The sequence below is a fragment of the Leptidea sinapis genome, chromosome 40 (genome assembly GCF_905404315.1).
Source record: "Leptidea sinapis chromosome 40, ilLepSina1.1, whole genome shotgun sequence".
In the NCBI taxonomy this organism is placed as follows: Eukaryota; Metazoa; Arthropoda; class Insecta; order Lepidoptera; family Pieridae; genus Leptidea; species Leptidea sinapis.
In genome coordinates this window covers 7,368,297-7,393,300 of record NC_066304.1, presented here as the reverse complement: position 1 = coordinate 7,393,300, position 25,004 = coordinate 7,368,297, and the positions used below count along the sequence as shown (strand labels likewise).

At 34.0% G+C, this 25,004-nt stretch overlaps 1 protein-coding gene across 2 annotated transcripts in view; it reads right to left on the bottom strand.

Moving 5' to 3' along the window:
* Positions 1–25,004, bottom strand: part of LOC126976261 (solute carrier organic anion transporter family member 4A1) — a 90,797-nt gene that overhangs the window by 41,628 nt on the left and 24,165 nt on the right. For both annotated transcript variants that reach the window (XM_050824516.1, XM_050824517.1), the window contains one exon: positions 18,064–18,202. In XM_050824516.1, coding sequence (XP_050680473.1) covers positions 18,064–18,202 — 139 coding nt within the window. The remainder of the gene's footprint in view (positions 1–18,063; positions 18,203–25,004) is intronic.

Sequence of the window (25,004 nt, the reverse complement as noted above, 5' to 3'; positions counted from 1 at the left end):
AAAAAACAACTGCCAACCAGCGTCTGAAACGTATGCATTTCTGATTAGATTCACATTGTTGTACCGCGCTGTACGAGCTACCGAATGGGACAGGGTTCTCTATTGGGCTGGATCAACGTAGTTTCAGAAACATATTTTATTATTATTTATATTTTATATAATACAAGCTGACTCAACAGACGTTGTTCTGTAGATAATAAAAAACAAAAAACTGTTTTATAGGAATTCGCCAATAATATTTCAAAACGCCAATAATGTTTAAAAAATGCTCCCTGTTGTTATAATGAAATTGTTTCACAGAGGAACTGTCAAACCGTAAGTCAATAAATTATCTCATAGAAAATATTATGTCCATACAAAATAAATATTGAAAATAAAAATAATTATGGATCCCAAATCGAAATAAAAACTATCCTATCTCTCAAGTTGGACTAAACCGCACTCCATGAAGTAATCCCCATTTAAATTCGTTCATTACTTTAAGAGTCCATCGCGGACAAACAACGTGTCACGTAATTTATATATATTAAGATATTACACTATATATAATTATTAATATCTTTAATATCTATTATAAACTAATTTAAAAATTCGTCAATATTTATCTTTATTGCTTTTTATCATAGGATTTTCAGCACAGGAGGAGCGAATTATCACCATAATCAGAGGTCATCTACCCTCTGTGGGTGTCTTGTAGGCTGAGATTCAGCGCTGAGATTATGAAATTCGTATTATCTATTGTCGACTTCACTAGTGGTGCTACACTTTCTGGCACGGAAATGATATGAACTGCCCTCTGTGATCTAACCAAGATAATTTAAACTACTAGATAAACTCATGACAACGAGCAAGTTTTATTACTTTAGTGTGCATGACAAGCTACGTCTTACAATCGCGATATGCGTACTTTGTTTTAGTGTGCATGCGTTGCTGAAAATTGAGGTTAACAGTTCACCGCCATTTTATTTCGATGTTTTCTATGCTGTTATAGTCTATCTAGAAGTATTAATTATCTTGGGATCAAACAAGCAAACCAAACAAGAATCGAAAGTAAACACTTTAGAGATGTAGGTGTGTTCGCTTGGGTTATATTCGAAGTTCGATTGATTTCTTACCGAATGCTTACTGATCATTATTATTACATGACCATGATCAGGCCAATACTGTACTGCAACACCGGAAGAATCACTAGAGGCTGTCTGGAATGGATCAAACCTGTGCAGATCCTGAAGACCTCAAACACATCCTTATGGAATGCGAAGCCATTGCCAGAATCAGGCTGGGGTGTCTTAAAATACCATCACTTAAAGCAGAGGACGTACCCTGCCTCAACCCTCTGAGGGTCCTACGCCTCTTAAAAGTAATATGTTTTGAGGTTATAATTTAAATCCCGGCACGTAAGTAAGTTTCTTAGTTAGTAACCTCGATTTTTCCACAGTTCATTTTTTGACATAGGGAGTTAAGGACATGTGCTCTTAGTTTAAGTGTATTTTAATTCCGTAATAATAATAATAACAGCTGGCATTTGTTTTAAGACACCCATGTCATAATGACTCAGAAAAACTACTCAAGGAAACTCATACCACAACTTTGACGTCAAGGAAATTTCTACCACTATGGTAGTACACACGAACACACATCCAAATAGAGATATTTCAAAACTTTACAATTCTTAAGTGAAATCTAGTTTTAATACGTACTATTTTTTTGAAAAAAGACCTTCGTTTTTATATTAATTTTACTGAGCTATTTGTATCGAACAAAATAATACTATGAATCATTTAAATTTTACCTTTCAGTGAATGAATAGTGAGTGAAAAATATTTTTTGAGAGATGAAAATATATTTGTGATATCAGAAAGCACTATCGGATTACAGATGAACATTCTCTGAACACAGCGGGATTACACCGCGCCGTATTACCGCTTGCAAGCTGAAGCTAGGGTTGTCGCGTAGATTACATTACATAGACATTATTGTAGTATTAATAACATTAATTAGTCAATAAATAGTTTATGAAGTAATTTTTTTGAAGCTGGCGGAGCGATGATCTTAAGATAAATTACAGGCAAATACCACAAACAAAACAAATATCTTAATATATATATATCTTATCTTTATATATATAAATTACGTGACAAGTTGTTTGTCCGCGATGGACTCCTAAACTAATGAACGGATTTAAATGGGGATTACTTCATGGGGTGCAGTTTAGTCCAACTTGAGAGATAGGATACTTTTTATTTCGATTTGGGACCCATAATTATTTTTATTTCCAATATTTGTTTTGTATGGACATATTTTCTATGAGAGTTCTGCTGTGAAACAATTTCATTATAACAACAAGGAGCATATTTTACGAAATAATTCTTGATGATATGAAATATAATTGAAAAATTCATAGAAACAGTACTTATATTTATAAAACAGTATGTTATTTATTATGTAACAACGTCTGTCGGGTCAGCTAGTACTATATACAGTGATAGAGTGTACATATAACGAAATCGTAGACGTGCTGTATTATTTAAAAAAACTAACTAAACTGGTAACCGATGCCATAAAAGAAGTTAGTAGAATTAATTTTCTGTTTGCTTGAACACGCTAATCTTAGTAAAGACCAAACGATTTGAATACGGGTTTAACTGATGTCTTGTGGTAGGGCTTCGTGTTTGTTTCATTGAGATCGGTTCACAAACAAAAAATTAACCATAAATTTATCCGGACAAAATCGCCCTCAAATAGTGAATAATAAGTATTTGAATTAATAAAGTCAAATCAAATCAAAATCACCTTACTCATTTAACTCAAAAGACACTTATAAATGTCAAAACTTATACTTTTTGTACCATTTACCACCACTGCGGAAAAGATTGAACTTTAAATGAGAAGAAGTGGCAAAAAACTCAATGCCACTCTCTTCAATTACCATTTGCAAGTTCAACATTAGACAGCTCGATCCGTGCTATATCTAAATATATTGAATTGGATATCAAAAGATAACCAAATTGATTAGATAAGTTGTTACTAGTTTGTACAAATTTTATTTTAGTGTACCTAATTATAATCCTGAGCAGCACTACATTGTTATGGGTAAGGCGTATCAATTACCATCAGCTGAACGTCTTGATCGTCTCGTCCCTTATTTTCATAAAAATAAAACAATGGCAACTCCCTAGGCCCTAAGAACTTGCCAGGCAAGATCCACGCACAGAATTTCGAATGGCTTGTATTTTTTCACGTCCAACTAGTGATTTAAAATCTTACTTTGGATAAAAATATCTTTATTTGGATTTGAATGGAATTGTATAACTGTAACACAGAGTCTATCTACTTCTAATCAAAGTAATAATTTTATCACGGTCATAATACACACATCAAAAAAGTCTAAGCAACATGTACTATTTTAAATTTTAGAATGGTTTTTCACATTATGACGTTGTATTTTATTTTTTAAATAATGTTTTTAGAGTGATGTAAAAATAACAGCTGTTGTCTTTATAAGTTCTTTTAATAACAGAAATTAACAATATTAGAATATACTGCAGAAAGTACCATAAGCAACTAAACATTAAAAAAAAATGAAATTTCTAAAGAAAATGAATTTATTGTGAAATAATAGGGATAATTTAATACAAAGTATGGCCTCTTTTGCTATTTAGAACTTGTCGGCAACGATTATTCATTGTAATGGTAAATTTTTAATATCATGCATATTGCTTAGACTTTTTTGATGTGAGTATATAAATTATTGGCAGCCCTATGTCAATGTTTAGCCGCGGGACATTGTACTATTGTCGAAAGCTCTAAAGCCGCGATGCAATTCGAATGGACGACGAATGTTCTAGAAACCCGTAACAAAATCATTCTATTTCAAATTGTTTTGTTTAATATTGTGACTAATACCTCTTATAGATAACTCTTTTAAATATGACGGTATATTTTAAAAGATTATTTTGTTAACTATATTTTAGTTATAGATAAGTACTAAGTATGGTTATAGATACCTAGTTTTGTAAGTATTATCATAGTATAACTGTAGCGCAATTAGTTCCAAACAATAAACAGATTAACATAAACTTACCAAAAGTTCTGAAATATCAAGTTTTGGATTATAACGTCTTGAGTGTTTTCTGAATACAATATTAATGTTTTTTTTTTATGGAATATGAGGACAAATGAGCGTACGGGTCACCTGGTGTTAAGTGATCACCGCCGCCCACATTCTCTTGCAACACAAGAGCGTTGCCGGCCTTTGAGGAAGGTGTACGCGCTTTTTTTGAAGGTACCCATGTCGTATCGTCCCGGAAACACCGCACAAGGAAGCTCATTCCACAGCTTTGTAGTACGTGGAAAAAAGCTCCTTGTAAACCGCACTGTGGAGGACCGCCACACATCCAGATGGTGGGGATGATATCCTAAATTGTGGCGTGTTGTGCGAATCTGGAATGTCGTTTGTTTCGTTGTGTCGAACTTTTACTCACCTGTTTGTAGCTGCTTATTAATATTTTTTATTGTTTTATTTGTGATAATAACGGTCGAGACGAGCGGCCGTCCTGTTCAGCTGATGGTATACGCCGTGCCCATAACAATGCAGTACCGCTCAAGATTTTTAAACAAAGAAAATTCTGAACGACACCACAATTGCACTCGTCACCTTGAGACATAAGATGTTAAGTCTTATTTGCCCAGTAATTTCATTAGCTACGGCGCCCTTCAGACCGAAACACAGTAATGTTTACACATTGTTTACACAATGTTACACAATGTTTACACATTACTGTGTTGTGGTACCCATAATCTAGCCGGCATCCCGTGCAAAGAAACCTTCCACCGGTGTAATTGGTTTAAAGTTTTTAATAAACTCATATAGAATTCAAAAATGGTATGTAATGTCATATGCATTATACATTAATTTACAACACCACAAAAGCTGTCCATTTATGAAAAAAATAAAAATAAAAATCTATAAAACTGAAACGATGTAAAGTAAAACAATATTAAATGTTTGAACAGGAAACCTCGATATTTTTACTATAAAATAAAAGCGGCAGCATAATACTTTGGGATAAATTGTATGAGACAAAGAGTGTCCCCAATAAATAGAAACTGAATTTCGGACAATACCTCGATGTGATGCCTAGTCACGCGCTACGGCACACTAATGCTGCGTACACACTGACGAGCTTATGCAATTACCTATACAATAATTACCTTGCGTTGCGTCATTTGGCTTATCATTAACATCATCTAGTCAAATTTGACGACCTGTATAGCCGAGTGGTTAGCGATCCTACCTACTAAGCTAGAGGTCCCGGTTTCGAATCCCGGTAGGTGCAAGCATTTATATGATGAATATGGATGTTTGTTTCCGAGTCATGGATGTTTAAATGTATTTATGTATGTTTATATGAATTTATGTATGTTTAAGTAAGTATATTGCATTAAATATATCATAGTCTTGTAACCCGTAACACAGGCTATATATGCTTAACCTTGGGCAAGATAATTTGTGTAAAAAGTGTGTCAATATTATAAAAAAAAATTCATGACAAGTCAAAAATACTTTATTGACATAAAATCGAGAGATTGCTCGTCAACGTCAATCACTGAGAATACAAAAATTAATTACAGGCTAATTTCACAAAAATTTATACCTATATATTTTCAAAATAATACATTCCAGTAAAATAACACAAGGTTGAACCACAAAATTTATAAAAATAATAATCTTGATATCGTTTACGTCTTAATTTATATTTTAATAAGCCGTCGACATGAGTCTGCGTTTAATAAATGATTTAAATTTATTTATTGATAATTTAGATAATTTTGGGTAATTTATTGTAATATTTAATAACATTGCACGTAAAAAAATTGTTTATTTTACAGAGCCTAGTAATCAATTAACTTGGTTAAACCAGTTTTTGAACTCGAGATTAGAATAAATATTAATGTCTCTGAAGTGTTCATTTCTACTATTCCATTATAAAACCACCTTTTTTTGTTAACATACTTTAGATATGCATTTATATTTAGCTTAAATACAAAATAGTTACAATACCTTCTGCTTTAAGTTGCGATAAGTGATGGATTAGTTTAATCCAATCAATTTATTTGCCTTAAATGTTCATGGATTTAAACATACCTGCATATTACCAAAATTTTTTTTCACATTATTAATTTAACACTTTGACCATCTGAACTACCTACATAATACAAAATACTACTTAACTTTTTTATTGACACTATTTTTTGTGGCATAATATCCTTAGGGTTATTGATAGTGACATCTATGAATTATTAAGTTATTAAATCAAATCAAATCATTTATTAATAACACCATGTTACAAGTCAAAAAAACGAAAATAGGTCAATTTAAAATTCAAATTATCATTTTAAATAATACTACATATTATGTATATAATACATATTATGTAATTATATATTGTTATGTATACAAAGAAACTAAATATTTTTTTACGTATTGTAAAATAAGTTTTACCTAGTCAAATAACTGGCATCTTTTAAAACTCCTCAACTGAGTAAAACGTATGTTCGAGAAGCCATTTTCGAAGTTGTGTCTTAAGCACTGTTGTGGAAGTTGCATCTTTCCTGATCGAGCTTGGCAGCCTGTTATACACAGATGGACCGGTTGGATGGATGTTAAGTTAAGTTACAATTAATATATTAGTCTTCGTTATAAAAAAATGTTGGTATTTATTTTCTCTGAATTACAAAAACTCTTAGTGACAGATCTCACTGTGGCAGTTGTACAATGAAACATTCGACATAAATTCAAATGAATTATAGCTCTTTCAGTGTGTACGCAGGTTTATAAATCAGTTTTATTTAAAAGCGGGCAGGACGTAAAGAGCTTATGAACGGAGATGATAAATTACCTACTCTGTGCACTTGTAGGTGGTGACGTCATCGTTACTAGGCTAAAACTTATTAATTAATTACTTTACTTCGTGAATAAATCTCTTTTATTAAATTTCTAAAGCAGAACAGAGCTTAGAATGTTACATTATGCTTATCGGTGTGGCCGAGATTGAAATTTAGCGAATTATTAAAACTTTAATAGCCTTTTTATAAGTACAGTAAATTGACTGTAAATATGTAAATAAAAACGATATATCTTTTGATATTTATATCTACTTCCTGCCTTTGATAATTCAATAATCGATCTATGGTTGTTTTGGTGATTCCTTTTTCAAACCAACTATGGGATGACAAGTTAGTATTTTTACTTAATTATATTTTGTATGAATGTGATGGAAAAACGAAAAAGATGAACATAATTGACATAAAATTCGGATTCTAAAGCTGCTGATACAAGTAGCCCTCATTACATCTCATCCAGTGACTCAGGCTTGTAAACGTGGACTTAGAATTTACTAGCGTATAGCCCACCGGACAGCCTGATAATGTATCTATATATATCGCTTACTTTTGAAGTGAAAACTTCTATACCATCGTGGTGGATTGAAAGTCGATGAAACGAAAAAGCGCGACAATAAAAAGAGACAGTCACAATAAATTCATAAGATTTAACGTGGGAGAAAATGAGATAGAAAGCATTATGTTTTGGTACCAGGTGATCATAGTTGAAGAACAGATTGTCTTATGTATGACGCGAGTATATACCTTAATATATTCTTACGTCATGCGCACGACGTATTACTACATAGACACCAGGAGAACATAAATATGGTAGCGGTGATAGTAATTTCTATCTTGTATCTCTGTTAGACATTATCTTTCTCGCACGCTTCGTTTAACTACACAAATTGTATCTATATTATGATCATTCAAATTCACATATTTTTATTCAAAACAGGATGTGACATCACTTATTGAAAGTACACAAAAAAAACTACCACCCATTCCAAAATGAATGTCTCAGGCCTGAGAAAAATGGGTGGTTTTTTTTTTCATCAAAAAATATTATTACAAAGTAATATTGTACAATTAAAGTTATTATTTAATAGCCTGAGGGCGGTCGCTCCATTCCCAATCTGTGGAATCGTTAAGAAAGTCATTTATGTTATAGTAACCTTTACCACACAAACGTTTCTTAACAATTCTTTTGGATAACGTAATACTTTTGTTTTGAACATTTTCTGGGATCTTGTTGTAAAAGCATATACATCGCCCCACAAAAGACTTACTAACTCGACTTAGCCGAGTAGTAGGCATTATAAGCTAATGTCTGTTCCTGGTGTTAACATTATGGTTATGACAGTTTCTCGCAAATTCACTTATGTGCCTATGACCAAGAATACTCATATATTGAGAAGCAACAGTCAAGATGTTAATTTCTTTGAATTTTGCTCTCAATGATTCCTTATACTTTTGTTTTGAACATTTTCTAGGATCTTGTTCTAAAAGCATATTATACATCGCCGCTACGACTTACTTACTCGATTCAGCCGAGTAGAAGCAATAATTTTGTAACTCTACTAATGCTGTAGGTAGATGTAGTACGAGGCAGCAAACATAATTTACGACAATGAACAGCTTTGCCGCCGTGTGCACGCATAAATTATAAAAAACGTGACTATATATAAAGCGTTTTTATATCTCTACATCTTGTGATGATAATTTAAACGTATATTGTATTAGAAAAGCTGATACAACTTATGCTCTCCGAACTCCGAACAGTATTATTATTATAATAAATATATTTTATTACTAATATTGTTCTTATATTATTATAACACATAAAAATTATGATATGTGCATGGAACACATACCCAAAAATACCCCACATAACCACACATACCCCATACATACCCCACATACCCCACACACACACACACACACGTAAGTAAACTGAATGTTAAACGTACTCACTTTATTTTTCTTGTTTCAGTTTATCTTTAGGAATCCATTTAAGAATTTTGTCTTACCTAAATAATATAAAATCTCTGTTGGCCCATGTTTTGTTATACAATACTTTAGCAAATAAGTGATGTTATGTGCTGTAGATTTTATGAAATAAATAAATAAAAAAAAAATAAGTAATATATAATATAAAATTTTCGTAAAAAAAAAATTACGTGCCACACCAATATACACACACAATTTTATTATAATCGGTTTATGAAACACACTTAAAAATGAATATATTGTGTACGTGTATGTAGAATAATTTTTTTTTTATGGAATAGGAGGACAAACGAGCGTACGGGTCACCTGGTGTTAAGTGATCACCGCCGCCCACACTCTCCTGCAACACCAGAGGAATCACAAGAGCGTTGCCGGCCTTTAAGGAAGGTGTACGCGCTTTTCTTGAAGGTACCCATGTCGTATCGTCCCGGAAACACCGCACACGGAAGCTCATTCCACAGCTTATCTTAATTATTATAGTATATTTTCAAATGACTCAATAATTAAAAAATAATATTATAACTACCTTTTAATGTAATGACCATTCACAAGCGTTTATTTATCTATTTGAATGAGTAGCATTATTGTATCATTTACTAATTGTTTTATATTTTGATTAATTCTTGAAGACTCTAGGTTTGATCCTACAGCCTCATTGCCTACTTCCATTCATTACAATTTAATTTACAATAATTAATATTTTTAAAACATGTTAACTAACGTAATATAACTGTCGCGGGTTTTAATTCTCACTGCCCTCAATTACTCTCTATTAAAAAGTAATTAATATTGTGCTCAAATAATCCAGTCCTGTCATTGCACTACTTAGATTAAGGATTGGTCTCCGCTGCGGTCCAACTAGATACCGCAGGCGTAGTCGCAAAGTGAGGCAACTAGTACTACGCCCACGTGGGCGTACTCGAGACAGTCGATGTGTGACGTTGACGTGCCACATATTCTGTTAAATTTTGCTACTAATTAACACTTAAAAGTCGGGTTGCATAGTTAGACTTTATAAAATTAAAATTAAAACTACAAGAAATAAGAAAGACACTGGGATCACATAATAATGATCAGTAAGTATTTTATTAATTACAATGTAAAATAACACGAAGTGTATGTCACAAAATGTGAAGATGCCACACAATCATCTAATAGTAGCCGTAATAAAAAAGCGATTGTTCTCAGGTAGTGCGGTATCTAGTTGGAGTGCAGAGGAGACCAATCCTTATTCTAACTTACACTACTTATATATCTTATATCTATATATATATAAAAATGAATTGCTGTTCGTTAGTCTCGCTAAAACACGAGAACGCCTGGACCGATTTGGCTAATTTTGGTCTTGAATTATTTGTGGAAGTCCAGAGAAGGTTTAAAATAAATGAATAAATAGAAAAATGCTGCTAAATTAAATAAAAACAACATATTTGTTTTTCCTTTGATGTGTCCATACATAATTTCTATGAGAGAATTTATTGACGCATGGTTTGACAGTTCTGCTGTGAAACAATTTCATTACGACAGCAGGGTGCATATTTTACGAAGTAATTTTTGATGTTATGATATATTATTGACAAATTCATATAAAAAAATTATTTTATATTTATAATATACAGAACAACGTCTGTCGGGTCAGCTAGTATTTTAATAAATATTGGGATGTAAACACATTCAAGGTCACATCACCGTGTTATTTCTTACTTCAATAATTATGACATTTTAGCACTACAATTATTTCGTAAGCACGGATCACCAATTACCTAATAAACACGATTATTCATAATTTTTGGTTCTACTGCGGGCAGTCCTCTTGTTCAAAGCAATTTGTTATTTTTTTAAAGTGATAACCTTCACTTCTGGGATTCTATTCCACTGAGCCAACAAACTGAGAGTTGAACAATACATATATCAACAATATACAGGATGTCCCAAAGTTATGGGACATGAAGGGGAAGTACCTTAAATGTCGTAGATAGGGTATTTTACTGAAAGAAGACTTTATGTTATTTTTAAAATATAGTAATCCTGCATTCAAAGATTTTCTAAAAATTACTTGCCTCGTCTGGGACTCGAACCGACTTAAATGTACAAAAAACCACCCCACTTTTATGATGTCAATCGAAAGAATGGCCAAAAACTAATAACTCTTCTTAAGGCGCGGTCATACCTCAATATCCACAAAAATTGGTTTCTTAGGGAGTCGATTACAACATAACGCAATGAAAATATTCCGACGCAAAAAATACAGTGCACAAAGAAGGATTTAATGATAATTTTGAAGCGAATAGAATATTTATATATAATTTGAAATATCCAATAAAAAATTTGGAAGTTGCTTCCCAAAAACAAACTTTGGAGTCAAAAATCTCCGAATTTTAAGCGATAACAATATTCTTTTTTTAAAGAATTAAATAGAATTAGTACTTTTCTAAAACTTAAACCGAACAATTTTTCAATTTACTATGCAAATTTTGAATAAACAAAAGAAAACCAGTAAAATAAATGCCCATTTGCTTAGCTTAGCTACATGATCAACACAAATATTGTAGGGTTGGTTGTAGCGTTTACAATCCTAGTCAGTCCGCGCCTTAAGTAACATAGTATTTTAAAAGAAAGGAGCAACGTAAAATGTTTGAGTCAAATTTCAAGAAAGTTATTTATTGCCGACGACGATGTTCGAAAAGTAGAGATATTATCATAACATAGACAGCATTGATTATTCGTAAATAAGTACCCGCTTCACAATCAAAATACTTTATAGTATAGTTTTTTTTAGTTTAAAAGTGATACGAGCATGTGGGCAAGTAACAAACAGAATTGTGCCATATCATATCGAGTATTCACCATAAAGTTATAAGAAAATCAAAAGGCAGCGGACTCATTGCTTCGATTTGCGTAAGACAGGAGGGACCACATTTTAAGCATTTAATTAATTTATTTACAAAAAAATACCCACTTAATTGACTACTTTCTCATATCTTCATATCATAAAAGTAGGGGTGTTTTTTTACATTTAAGTTGGATCGATTCCCAGACGAGGTAAGTAATTTTTAGAAAATATATGAATGCAGAATTACTAACTTTTCAAAATAAGATAAAGTCTTCTTTCAGTAAAATACCCTATCTACGATATTTAAGGTACTTTCCCTTCATGTCCCATAACTTTGGGACACCCTGTATATATATAATGGCTCAGTGGAAGAGCACTCGCACGGAGGCACGAGAGGTCGCGGGTTCGAGTCTAAGTTCGTCTCGAATTTTGTTTATAAAATTAATTTGTTTAGTCCTCTTATTGTTTTGTCAAATCGTTTTCATTCGTGTTTTTTGCGAATTCTTGTCGAACGGAAATTACCCACCCACACCCTTTAAATAAGAGCACAACACTACAACATACTTTGTGGCTAACACGGGTGTCGTAGCAGTACTATACTAAGCGATATTAGGGTCGTATCGCGACTCGATATACGTCATAAAACGACACCATACGTCATAAAACGACGTATGGCGTACCGCAATCCTCGGACTCTCTTTCTTAGACTAAGGCTTTTCTCTGACTTCACTTACGTAAAACTTAGCTGAGATTAAACTTAACGTAACCATGGATTACTATTTTATAGTGAATTATATTTATAATTATGCTGAGCTTAAGCTAAGTCAAGAACTCGTTTTATTATGAAACTTTAGGTTAACTTAAATAATAATAAAAATGTAACTTTTATGCAAAACCTAACGCAAAAACACAGTTTAATCACACACACGCGTTAATCAAAGAAAAATAAAGCTATACAAATTTTACTTAAAGCTTCAACGTAACATGAGTAGGTTATTACAATGATTTGAGCGAATTTCGGCCAGTGTTAAATAATTCACAACGCAAGACGTATAACTTTGTAGAGTACAGCAATAAACATTACACGAACAAGGGTTGCGCCGCGTGAGAAACAACTTACAATAATTAATCATTTAGTTATTAACATTAGTATCGCCACACAAAATAAAGAAATTAAAGTGTGCTTGCCAACAAATAAATGTGCGTCCTATTTAAAAAAAATAGCAATTCCGATTTACTCGATTGTATGAAACGTGCAGTCATTGACAGATTGACAGACGACGGCTATAATCTTGTAAAAAACGAAAATAGCCGAAATCCACTACGTTTTTGGCAACTGCTCCCTTTCAAACTTAGCCGGATTATACTTCGTGGTCAATCACCATCCTGTAATTACTACTATTTCAAACTTATGTCAAATGACTGCACGCTTCGTATTAAACTAAATTTCAATTTTTACTTAGGCAGTCCCGCCGCCTATTACGTAGTATTTACATGCTCTTTGGTCTTAAAATAACAAAAGGAATTTTACCATCTTGCAAGGTCTATATTTATTACTCGCAGAGGGAGGTGTGGTGGGGGACGCGACCAATACGTCACTCCGAACAAAGAGTACATACATAAAATCACGCCTCTTTCCCGTAGGGGTAGGCAGAGACCACTTCTTTCCACTTGCTACGATCCTTACATACTTGTTTCGCTTCGACTACTTTCATTATTCCTTTCATACATGCTCTTCGGTTTAGGATACTCTTGAGTTGGTCTTTTTTCAAGACGTCCCTGATTTGATCTCGAAACGTCCGCCTAGGTTTACCCCTTCCAACAATTTCGTTCACATTGGCCTTATACACTTTCTTAGTCAATCGTTCTTCATTCATTCTCTCATTCCCTTCTCAATTTTTGTCGCAACATCTTCTTTCAGACCACAACATTTCCTTATCTCACTATTTCTTATCCTGTCACTCAATTTAACTCCTATCATACTTCTCAACGCTCTCATCTCAACTGCATTTATTCTGCTTTCATGTTTCTTCTGCCATACTCAACTTTCACTTCCGTACCTGTGTGTTGGAACCAACACCCCCTCATGCACAGTCAAACGATACCTTCTGCCTGCTCATAAAGGAGTGCAAAGCTCCATTCTCCATGTTTCCTGTTTCACTCTTCTTTCAATATCACTCTCATACTTTCCAAATCTTGTAAATTTAGAACCCATATACACAAACTCATTCACCTGTTAAATTTTTTCATCTCCAATCACGATATTGCAGTCTATCACTACCTCATTCTTTCAAATACCATCACTTTCGTCTTCTTTACATTCATCTTCATTCCCTTTCTACCAAAAGCTCGATCCATAGCAGTTACCATCTCCTGCAACTTCTCGGCTGAAGATGCAAGTAATACTTGGTCATCAGCATAGAGAAAACATTTGACGAGTAACTCATTCATTCTCAACTCACTTTCATTCTCTTTTAAATCTGTCAAGCAATTGTTCATGAACAGATTAAACAGCCACGGTGACGCTACACATCCCTGTCTAACACCTTTTTCGATATTAAACCATTCAGTGTATGCCCCGTTTATCCTTACACAAGTACTAGGTAGGTATATTTATAGATATATATATATAAACAGTCATTGAATAGGGTGCTACAAATTTGGTCATACAATTGCTTAAACTCTCTCCTATTTAACCATTTCCAATAGCATGCAAATTTGATCATTGTCAAACAAATTTATAACAAAATAAGTTACTTAGAGGTGTTAAATTTACAACAATTTTTCAATATTGAACCACAGTTTAGTTTTGCCTGCGATTCTTAAAAAAATATATTTAGTGTTACCGAGACAGCGGATGTATCAGTAATCATAATAGTTAAACAATAAGTGTACCGATAATTAGCGTAAATTAGAAAACAAAATTTCTTCTACACAGATGTACATTATGGTATATTTTATACGATATAGCAGAATCCTTCATAGTCTTGGCTGTTTTTTTGTTGTACTTGATACAACTTTTCACTCGGATTTTCATTATGAAGATGTGCAATCGAACCTGTTCGTTGACGAGTGGCGAAGCAAATAAGCAAACAAAAAAATATTATGTTCTGCACTTCAATTATCGAAACCTGTTTCGAAAAAAAGGATTGAAAAGAACATCCTATGATCATAGTATAATTTAATTATACATAAAAATATTTTTCTAAATTATAGTTGACAACCCTGGACATAGTCAACAAGTCGACTACACCTGTTGGCCATTACTCCTACCAACTTCAAGCACGATTTATTGCTCTAAGTTTCCACACAGCTATAAGTTCCTGGATATCTTAGCAAAATTCTGAGTTGAGTTCGCCTTTAGTGACTTCGTCCTGCAACCACTGTTTTTGCATAAAGTAAATAATTGCAATAGAAATGTATGTATAAAAATGTATTTTGAAATTTAAAACTTACATTTAGATGTAGTAAAGTATTCCAAACAATTTTGAGTTCACAAGTTCTACGACACTCGTAGTCGAACAAAATGATATATAATATTGAGAATAGCAATTTCACGAGGATAGCAATTCGCAATACGTACGATTGAAAAACAAAATAATAATTACTATATTATTAAATAAAATGATTTTAATATATTTCTGAATAATAATTGAAAATGAGTGGTTAGAGGAGTTGTTTGGGTTGATACCAGCAGGCGAATGCCACCACCGGATATTACGTCAAGAAATTCCACCCGCATTGGTTGACGTCTGGCATTCCACAAAGCCTCGCACTGCCTTCGTGAATTCAATAACAGCTGGATTATTCATTTAAATAAAACACGTTTAAATGATTAAAACGCTAGTAATTGTAGCTGTGTTTTTACATTCGATTTTAGCGTAAAAGTTACATTTTTATTATTATTTTAGTTAGCCCGACGTTTCTAGACCTTTCCAGACTGCAGATAAAATGAGTCAAGATAGTATTTTCTCATCTCTCGGAGGTGGTATTTCCAGACAGATTGTTTTTTTTATTATTTTTTTTTATTTAATTTTATGGAATAGGAGGCCAAACGAGCGTACGGGTCACCTGGTGTTAAGTGATCACCGCCGCCCACATTCTCTTGCAACACCAGAGGAATCACAGGAGCGTTGCCGGCCTTTAAGGAAGGTGTACGCGCTTTTTTTGAAGGTACCCATGGCGTATCGTCCCGGAAACACCGCAAAAGGAAGCTCATTCCACAGCTTTGTAGTACGTGGAAGAAAGCTCCTTGAAAACCGCACTGAGGAGGACCGCCACACATCCAGATGGTGGGGATGATATCCTAACTTTTTGCCAACATTTACTGACAGTGTCCTCCTACAAGAAAAAAGTACGAATATCGCTTCCAGAGTGTGTATATCCGCGGGGCTACATTGGCTGCCCACAACTAATGGCTTTAAAATGTTCGTGTTGTTTTGTTACAAAAGTAATATAGTTGTATACCCAAGCTGGACTCTCCTTGTGCACATGACTGCACCACACCGCACCTACTATAATGTAAATACGAGTATAGTATATAGTATAGCTCCGCTTCACTGGAAACTGTGTTAACAGTTAATCGAGTTCACTTTATTGCTTTTTATTTGTTGTATTCACACAATATAGGTGGCTTAATTCATGTCAAGCTTGTGTTTGGATTAGATGTTAGATAATTTATACGTATAGATAGAGTCTTGCTGTTAGACAACCGATGAAAACACATGACGTGACAAGGTACGTCTTACATTTGCGATTTGTATGATGTTGTGTTATTGTGCGTGAATTGCTCAAAATAGAGGGTAGTTCTAAAGTGTATTTTTTCGACGTTTTCAGAGCTGTCATAGTCTATCTGGAGTCTAGATTCTAGACGTATTAATGATCTAAGGATTGGATGATCGTACGTCGGGGTAGTGAAGTGGACTTTGTCTTAGACGTATTGAAAATTTTAACTCTTTTCTTTAAGATATATTTTTTATCTTTCACCTTTTTGGAGCTCCATATTTTCTGTTTCAATTCTAAGATCTTAAACGATCATATTAAATAATTTAACAACGTTTCGGATAGTTTACCCAATATTATGCCTTTCTTAATTTTTATAGAATATACTAACTTCCTTAGGTCTAGCCCGCTATGGAAATTTCCAAATTTACTTGATGTGATTAATAGTTACTAAAAGAATTTAAGAAAACGTTTGAATTGCGCGTTTAGTGTTCGTACATGGTTAGGCTTCTTTACCGATACGGTTTGATGGTTGGGGTACTCGTTAAGTTGTCTTCGTTGCCTTTGGTGAATGAATCTAAAAATGCTTGGATAAATATTGCAAGAATTTAAAACTCATGGTAAGACATGATAAGGACATCATTTAATGACAAATACACAGCGTTTAATACACTTTTAAGGCTTTAGATTAACTTTATGATAAAGAATTGACGCAATTTTAACTTTAAAATAATATAATAGAATAGCTGTGTTAGAGAAATTTATGTTAGTACATAAATTGTGTTGATAATGTCCTGGGTATCGAATCTAGCAGCAGTGCACAAGGGAATCTGGTGTCCCTCGGGAAATTATCAACTAATATTTATTAGATGTATCTGCCACAAGTAGATACTATTGAACATCCAATTTGATTCAAATTCGATAGCTGTTTGACCTATCACCGATTTGGGAAATGGCGTCCATCGCTTTCATTGTATGCCGAGAGCTGTATACTTTCCATTGTATTTTAAAGTTTCGTTTCCTTCCAGTAAAATATTATGTGATGTAATATTTTTTATGAGACTTTTTATAACTTAAAATTACATACAATAAATACACATTTTGTTTTCAAATTAAATTAAATAAAATATATCTGTTGCACGTTCTCGTTTTCATATTAACTAACAACACTTCTGTCCCTTCCAGTTTTTCAATTTTATGTTTTGCCATGTTCTTGCGTGTATGAATGTACTCTTCATATAGCTGTGGGTAGGGAATACGTAGTTATTTGCTTTTTTTATGAAAATACGGGACGAGACGAGCAGAACGTTCAGCTAATGGTAATTGATACACTCTTCCCATTACAATGCAGTGCCGCTCAGGATTCTTGAAAAGCCCAAAAATTCTGAGCGGCACTACAATTGTGCTCGTCACCTTGGGACATAAGATGTTTAAGTCTCATTTGCCCAGTAATTTCACTAGCTACGCCAGCCTTCAGACCGAAACACAGTAATGTTTATACTTTACTGCTTTACGGCAGATAAAGGCACCGTTGTGGTACACATAATCTAACCGGCATCCTGTGCATAGGAGTTTCCCACTGGTAAAAGAGGGGATAATGTTAGTTGTCTCACCTTGTATGGCCCCAGCCCAGCATAGCCAGAATAGCGCCCACTTGGCGGTCCGGAAGGTCTGCAGCCAGGATGGGCGCAGCTTCCCCCAGCCGCAGCGACCGCGACGCTCTTCCGGAGACATGACGCTCTCACCTTCTGCCTGTCAATAAAAAAAAATGTGTGTTTACTTATGTATACGCAAGAAGATATACCTACTTATTTGGTCTAGCAAAGCAAAAATCCTTAAAATTATTTATTCCTCGTGCTATTCTACGTGTGTAGAGAGAACAATTTCATAAAAATCTTGCAACAATGGTTTTGACAGTTAATTATTAAATAGCGTAATTATTTAATAACCCTTTGCCTATCCTAATAATAATGGACGTAGAAACCAAAAAAAAAAAAATAACTAATGTCGCAAACGTCAGAAAATTGTAGGAACCAACTTATTTTTGTGTTACAGTGATGCGCGCGCATCTTTAAATTTCACTCTCATAATTTTTTCATAACGCGCCTAAAGAAGTATAACTTCAAAAAATATTCTTACTTAGCTACGTGCACGGAGCATGGGATTATGTTTTCACGCTAGTGCAAAACAAATTTTGTGTACAAGTAACTACAATAGGTACAATTTAACAATCTAATTACGTTTACTAAAACTTTCGTTGCAATATTTTAAAAAGCAGTTAAAAGACTGCCTAAGCATAGATAATACCTACAGAAAATATTTATTATTTTAAATACTTTAACATAATAACAGTATATGCCAATAATTTACACTAGTTACTCCTTTGCTGCTGACATTGACATAGTGTTTGCTCTGCAAAAGAGAGCTGTTCGTGCTATATATCAGCTTGGTTATAGACAGTCTCTCAAAGAAAATTTGAAAGAAATAAATATTATGACTGTTCATTGTCAGTACATTTATGAAAATTTAATATACGTTCACAAAAATCGTCACCTTTTTGCTCTTAATAGTGATTTTCATTATTATAACACTAGAAATAAGGGATTTCTTGTGACTAATTCTAGTAGGCTTCATAAGATACATAATAGCTTTAAGGGTAAATGTACACACTTCTATAATAAAGTCCCAGCCACTGTTCAGGCATTATCTATAAATAAATTTAAATGTTTTATAAAAAAATGGCTCTGTCGTAAATCCTATTACTCCACTGCTGAATATCTAAATAATCGGACAGCCTGGGACTAGATTGTGATTATTTTATAGCCATAGAAATGACTGTACAATATTGTATATTTTTATTGAAAAGAGCGCAAAAAAGAATGCTGGGAGAGTTTCTTGCGCCGCTTCTTCTCTCTCAGAGCGCCATTTGTTTCCGAAGCGGTAGTAGTATCTAGTAGTTATTAGAAATGACATCAAAAAGAATTCTAAAGGAATCCATTTTGAGAAAATAAATGCCTTTTATGCCTTTGAGACTTTTTTATTAATCACTTCTTTTTTAACTTTACAAGGAAGTCATGTGCCTTATATAATTAAGCAGCCGCTTTTGAGTAATTTTGGTAAATGACTTTACATACATTGTATAAAATATAATATAAAATATTGAAACTGTAAATTATCTATATGCAATGTTTGTTTTTATAGTTTGCCACTTCTTCTCATTGAGGCTCAACTTTACCGAAGTGATGATAAAATCAAAATCAAAGTAAAAAAAATCTTTATTCACTGTAAAACTTTATAAGTTATTAAATGCAAGTCAGGATGAAGTACAAAAGTTACAATAGCATTCTAATGAGTATAACAATATTCATTAACAAAATTAAGAACATTAATTCCAACTATCTTTATCATACAAATAATCTTTTACATTATAATAGGCATTAGATGTTAATTTATTTTTTACGATACATTTAAATTTTTAGTATGTAATATTTTAATATAATTTGGGAGTTTATTATAAAAAAAACACAATCCACTTTAAAAGATTTAGGAATTTTACGGAGCCTAGTAGATGGAATTGCGAGTTTATGTTTGTTTCGAGTATTGACACTGTGTACATCACTATCCTGTTTAAATTGGCTAATATGTTTATGAGCGTACTAGCTGATCCGACAGACGTTGTCCTGTTAATTATAAAAAAAAACTCTTGAAGATGGAATTTGTGAATCCTTTCTTAGCTGACCTCTACTCGGTGAAAAGAATATTCCTACCAAATTTCAAGTCTTTAGCTCTAATGGTTCCAGAGTTATCGTGATGAGTGACTATATACGTGGAAATCTCTTATATATATATGTATAGATAGAAGTAAGATACATAGGAGGTTCCCGTATATTTACTGGCAGTGTACTGTCATAATATTAATTTCACTAAACTTTTCTCTTAATGAATCCCTTGAACGCATTTTATAGACTATGTTATCTATGATATTCGTAATGAGTTTCATTTGGACCTAAGTAAAGGTAATTATAATTTTTTTTCTTACTTTCCTTTCTTCATTGACGTCCTTACTTATTACTCCTAGCCGATTCGTAATCTTTTTATTACAGTTCCTAGAGACCTTTGCGAATAAGCTAATTACATTATTGTATTTTATTGTCAACAATTCCTTTATCAGCATGCCTAATAGCGACCTTCGAATGTGTATACAAATGTGATTGCATGAAATTAAACCGTCAGGCTAAATAATACTTTTTAATGATAACGAACACATTTTTCCACTTGGTTTAAGGATGTATTTTGATAGAAGTTGTCTGGGTGAGTTCTTTTTCATTAGATCATCAGTTATTTGAACAGAGAAAGTGGAATAAATATTAATCTAATTGTCCTTTGGTCAGATTGAAGAATAAACATTCATAATACACTGGCCTGCAAAAGTAAGTATCACACTTTTCAAATTATTTTTTTTTTCTTAACTAGAGAAGGTAGAGATTTAAGATTAAAAACGTTTTGTTGCAAATTTTATAGGCTTTAATTCTTAGAAACTAAAATTATACATTAGTAACATTTTTAACTTAAAAAAGATAAAACAATGAAAATAGACATTTTTAGTTTAGTGTAAAAAAATTCAACTAAAATGTATTACATGTTATTTAATTTTTAATAACTGGTATTGCCTCCTCGAGCTCTGATTACAGCTTCGAGCCGGTTTGGCATACTGAACACTAGGTTTCGGAGCCAATGTTGGGGAATATTCTCCCATTCTTCTACCAGGGCCTGCTTTAGTGCCCTGAGGGTAGTAGGTCTGCGATTTCTAACTAGCCTCCCAAGCTCATCCCAGGCGTATTCAATCGGGTTGAGATCAGGACTTCTTGATGGCCAAGCCATCACGCTGATACCGACCTCCTGAATATACTCTTGTACGATATGAGCCGTGTGTGGCCGGGCATCATCATGCATCAGCATCGATCCATCACCCATATTTACTAAATACGGCCCTGCATACTCAATGAGAATCTCTTGAGCATAGCTTTGCCCAGTGAGGGTGCCATTTTCTATGGCTACTAGCTCTGTGCGACCTTCTGAAGATATGCCAGCCCATACATGTACACTGCCTCTACCGTATTGGTCTTGAAGGTATCGCTCACCAGGTCGCCTGTAAACACTTCGCCTTCCATCAGAAGTGTAAAGGGAGAATCGAGACTCATCTGCAAACAAAATTCTTGACCATTCTTCTTCATCCCACTGCATGTGTTCACGGGCGTATCGAAGTCTCGCTACTCGGTGCTGTCTCTCGGGTTTCAAATTTGCTTCAGCAAGTCTTCTTCTCACTGTACTGTCACTCATGTAGTCCCTCCGGGTCTGAAGTAGCTGTTGCTGGACTTCAACTGCATTTGCTTGCTTGCTTGCACATGCTTTTTAGCATAAATTTTTAAAACAAGACCCATCGATCTTGAAAAAAATTTAAAACAGAAAGAAAAATGTGAATGGTAAAATTGTAATTCGGAAACGTCCACTTTTAAAAAGGAATGGTTTTGTTTTTGAAGTTTTTTTTCAGCCAATTCTTAAAAGAAGGTTACCGACTATAAAGTTTTTATGTACAAAATTAAATTCTCTTTGGAGTCCTTTTCATTTCGAAAGTATATCTTGTGAACTTAAAACGTTATCCCAATTTTAAAAGTGTGATACTTACTTTTGAAGGCCAGTGTATTATCATGATCACGTTTGATACAGCCTGATTAATGGAGTATTAAATCAACTAGAATGTGATACCAGATAGAGTGTAAGAATGACCCTATGGTATATATTGCAACTCTGCGGATGGAAGTTTTTAAATAAAGAAGTAACTTCTAACGGCCGTTCCTAATATACTATCTACAGACAGAGATAAATATATAATAAACTACCTTCTACTGTCAGTAATTAGCTGTCAATAATCTGAAGCTGTCCCAATATACCCGATAAGTCATTCTTATCGCCTTATATTGGGACGCGTGAATTGCAATTTCCATACAAACTTCTATCGCTGGTAAGCTATACGTCATCCCATTGACAGACAGCGTGTACGGATAAGGTGAGTTACCGTCGATAAATTTATTGGGACAGAAAAGTCAACGATAGTTACGATTTTTATCTCAAGTAAGAGATAGACTGAATATTGGCAACGGCCGTAAACCAAACAGACAGCTATAAGCGGACAGACTCTAAGACGCCGATATTATCTACAATTATGTAGTATCGTCATGTCCTAAAAGACACGTCCATTCAGTATATAAAAAACACAATAAATTCCAAGTATAACAACGTAATTGTATTTGAATGAGAGCGACAGGAGACCGGAACTGATCCTATAGTGGCGTTCAACTTAGAACATGATTTAGTGACGGCTACAATGGACTACACCGACTGTGGACTGCAGAGGGAGGGCCACGCCTAAGACTACGTGGGAATTAAAAAAAAAAAGATAACTAGGCCGTTTGGCTTTGCCGTGGCTCAGGCTATATTATAATACTAGCCTTTACCTGCGGCTTCGCTCTCGTTGATGCCCTTAATGAAAAATGATTACAGTGTTAAATATCTTTGAAATGAAATTTTTATATATTTTGATATTATTTTTTCTGATCAGTATCTTCAGAGTTCTAAAACTTAATATAATTTTTAAAACTGACAAACTGCTTTATGAATTGTTTGAGAACTATGATGCTGCTCGGATTGGATTTACTTTTGCGAGGCATTTCGGAAATGAAAATAATTACTGAAACACTTGTAAATATACATAGAAAGTTAAATCATTATATTTATTTACTATGAATGAAATTATTTGAGAAAAGTGAAAAATAGAATTAGAATAAAATAAGTTAGCAATAAAATAATATTTTTTTTTATTAATTTTGTTTCGTTGATTTAGTGCTTATAATATATCAATATTTGAAAAACAACGGATTGGTAGAGACTGACTAGAATAATAATAATCTGTGCGTACACAGAAACACTAAAATTACATTGACAAATTATTATTTTTAACAGACTTCAAAAAAGGAGGAGGTTCGCAATTCGTCGGTATGTTCTTTTTTTTATGTTTGTTACCTCAAAACTTTCGACTGGGTGAACCGAATTTGATAATTCTTTTTTTATTTGTAAGCTGATGCTTCTCGTGTGGTCCCTTCTTCTTAAATTTGCTAAAAGTCTTAAATTTGCTATACATACGCAAAGTGGATGATAAATTGACGAATAACTTAATTTCGCGCCAACCGATTCGGTTGCATCGAAGTCGTTGTCCTCCAAGATAGGTTTGTAACTACATACATAGTTATAGGTGAGATGTACTTGAGTTGTCAGGAGGCGAGAGGCGAGAGCGAGTTGCGGCGGAAGGACACCGATTCCAAAAATTAGAATAATCGTAACTAGAATTAGTGCATATTATATCTATTGTTTTGAAATAGTGTTTTTTTCTTAAAATTTTTTTTGATATTTGATAGTTAATTGTATTTTAATAATTCGGTTTTCAAGACACTTTCTTCCACGTACTACAAAGCTGTGGAATGAGCTTCCTTGTGCGGTGTTTCCTTGACGATACGACATTGGAACCTTCAAACAAAGCGCGTACACCTTTGGTGTTGCGGAATAGTGTAGGCAGCGGTGATCACTTAACACCAGGTGACCCGTCCGCTCGTTTGACCTCCTTTACCATAAAAAAACACACTCTTTGTATTTCATTCATTAGCGTCTCTGTGGACTCGGCCTTTGAAGCCTCATATACACATACAAAACCGTGAGTGAGTGCTAGTTATGGATATTTATATAAATGAGACGTAATTTGTGCAGTGTTCACCGCGTTGCCGGTCGCCGGTCGTCACCGAGGATGCCCACCCCGTCCTGTCCTGTTCTTGTCATGTCAAGTTATTTTCCATTGAGATTTACTCTACTGTCGCTACGTTTATATAATAACAAGAGGTCGTACATTATTTTTTAAGTGGAGTTTAAATTATGTTTGATATTAGTTGCAAACTGAATTTTGTTGTTTTACAATTATTGTTATCTCCCTCACACTCTTATCAGTCGGAAGACGTCTATTGCTGGGCAAAGGCCTCCCCTGAAGATACTTGATGATCAGTCCTGTGCTAACCTCATCCAACGTACTCCGGCCGGTCTTGACAGATCATCGGTCCATCTTGTAGGGGGCCTCCGAACACTGCGTCTTCCGGTACGTGGTAGCCATTCGAGGACTTTACTGCCCCAACGGCCATCTGTCCGTCGAATTATGTGGTCTGGCTACTGACACTTCAGATTCGCAATCATATGGGCTATCTCAGTGACTTTGGTTCTATTTCTGATTCGATCTCGCAGGGAAACTCCTAGCATAGCCCTCTCTCCATTGCCCTCTGAGCGATCATCAGCTTTCTCATCAGGCCCATAGTTAACGACCACGTCTGCGTACCATAAGTCATCACTGGTTGAAAACCTTCGTCTTAAAACACTGCGGTATTTGGGACGAGAATATTTACGGAGCTTCCCGAACGCTTCCCATCCGACCGTTGGATTCAACGAGTTACCTCTTTCT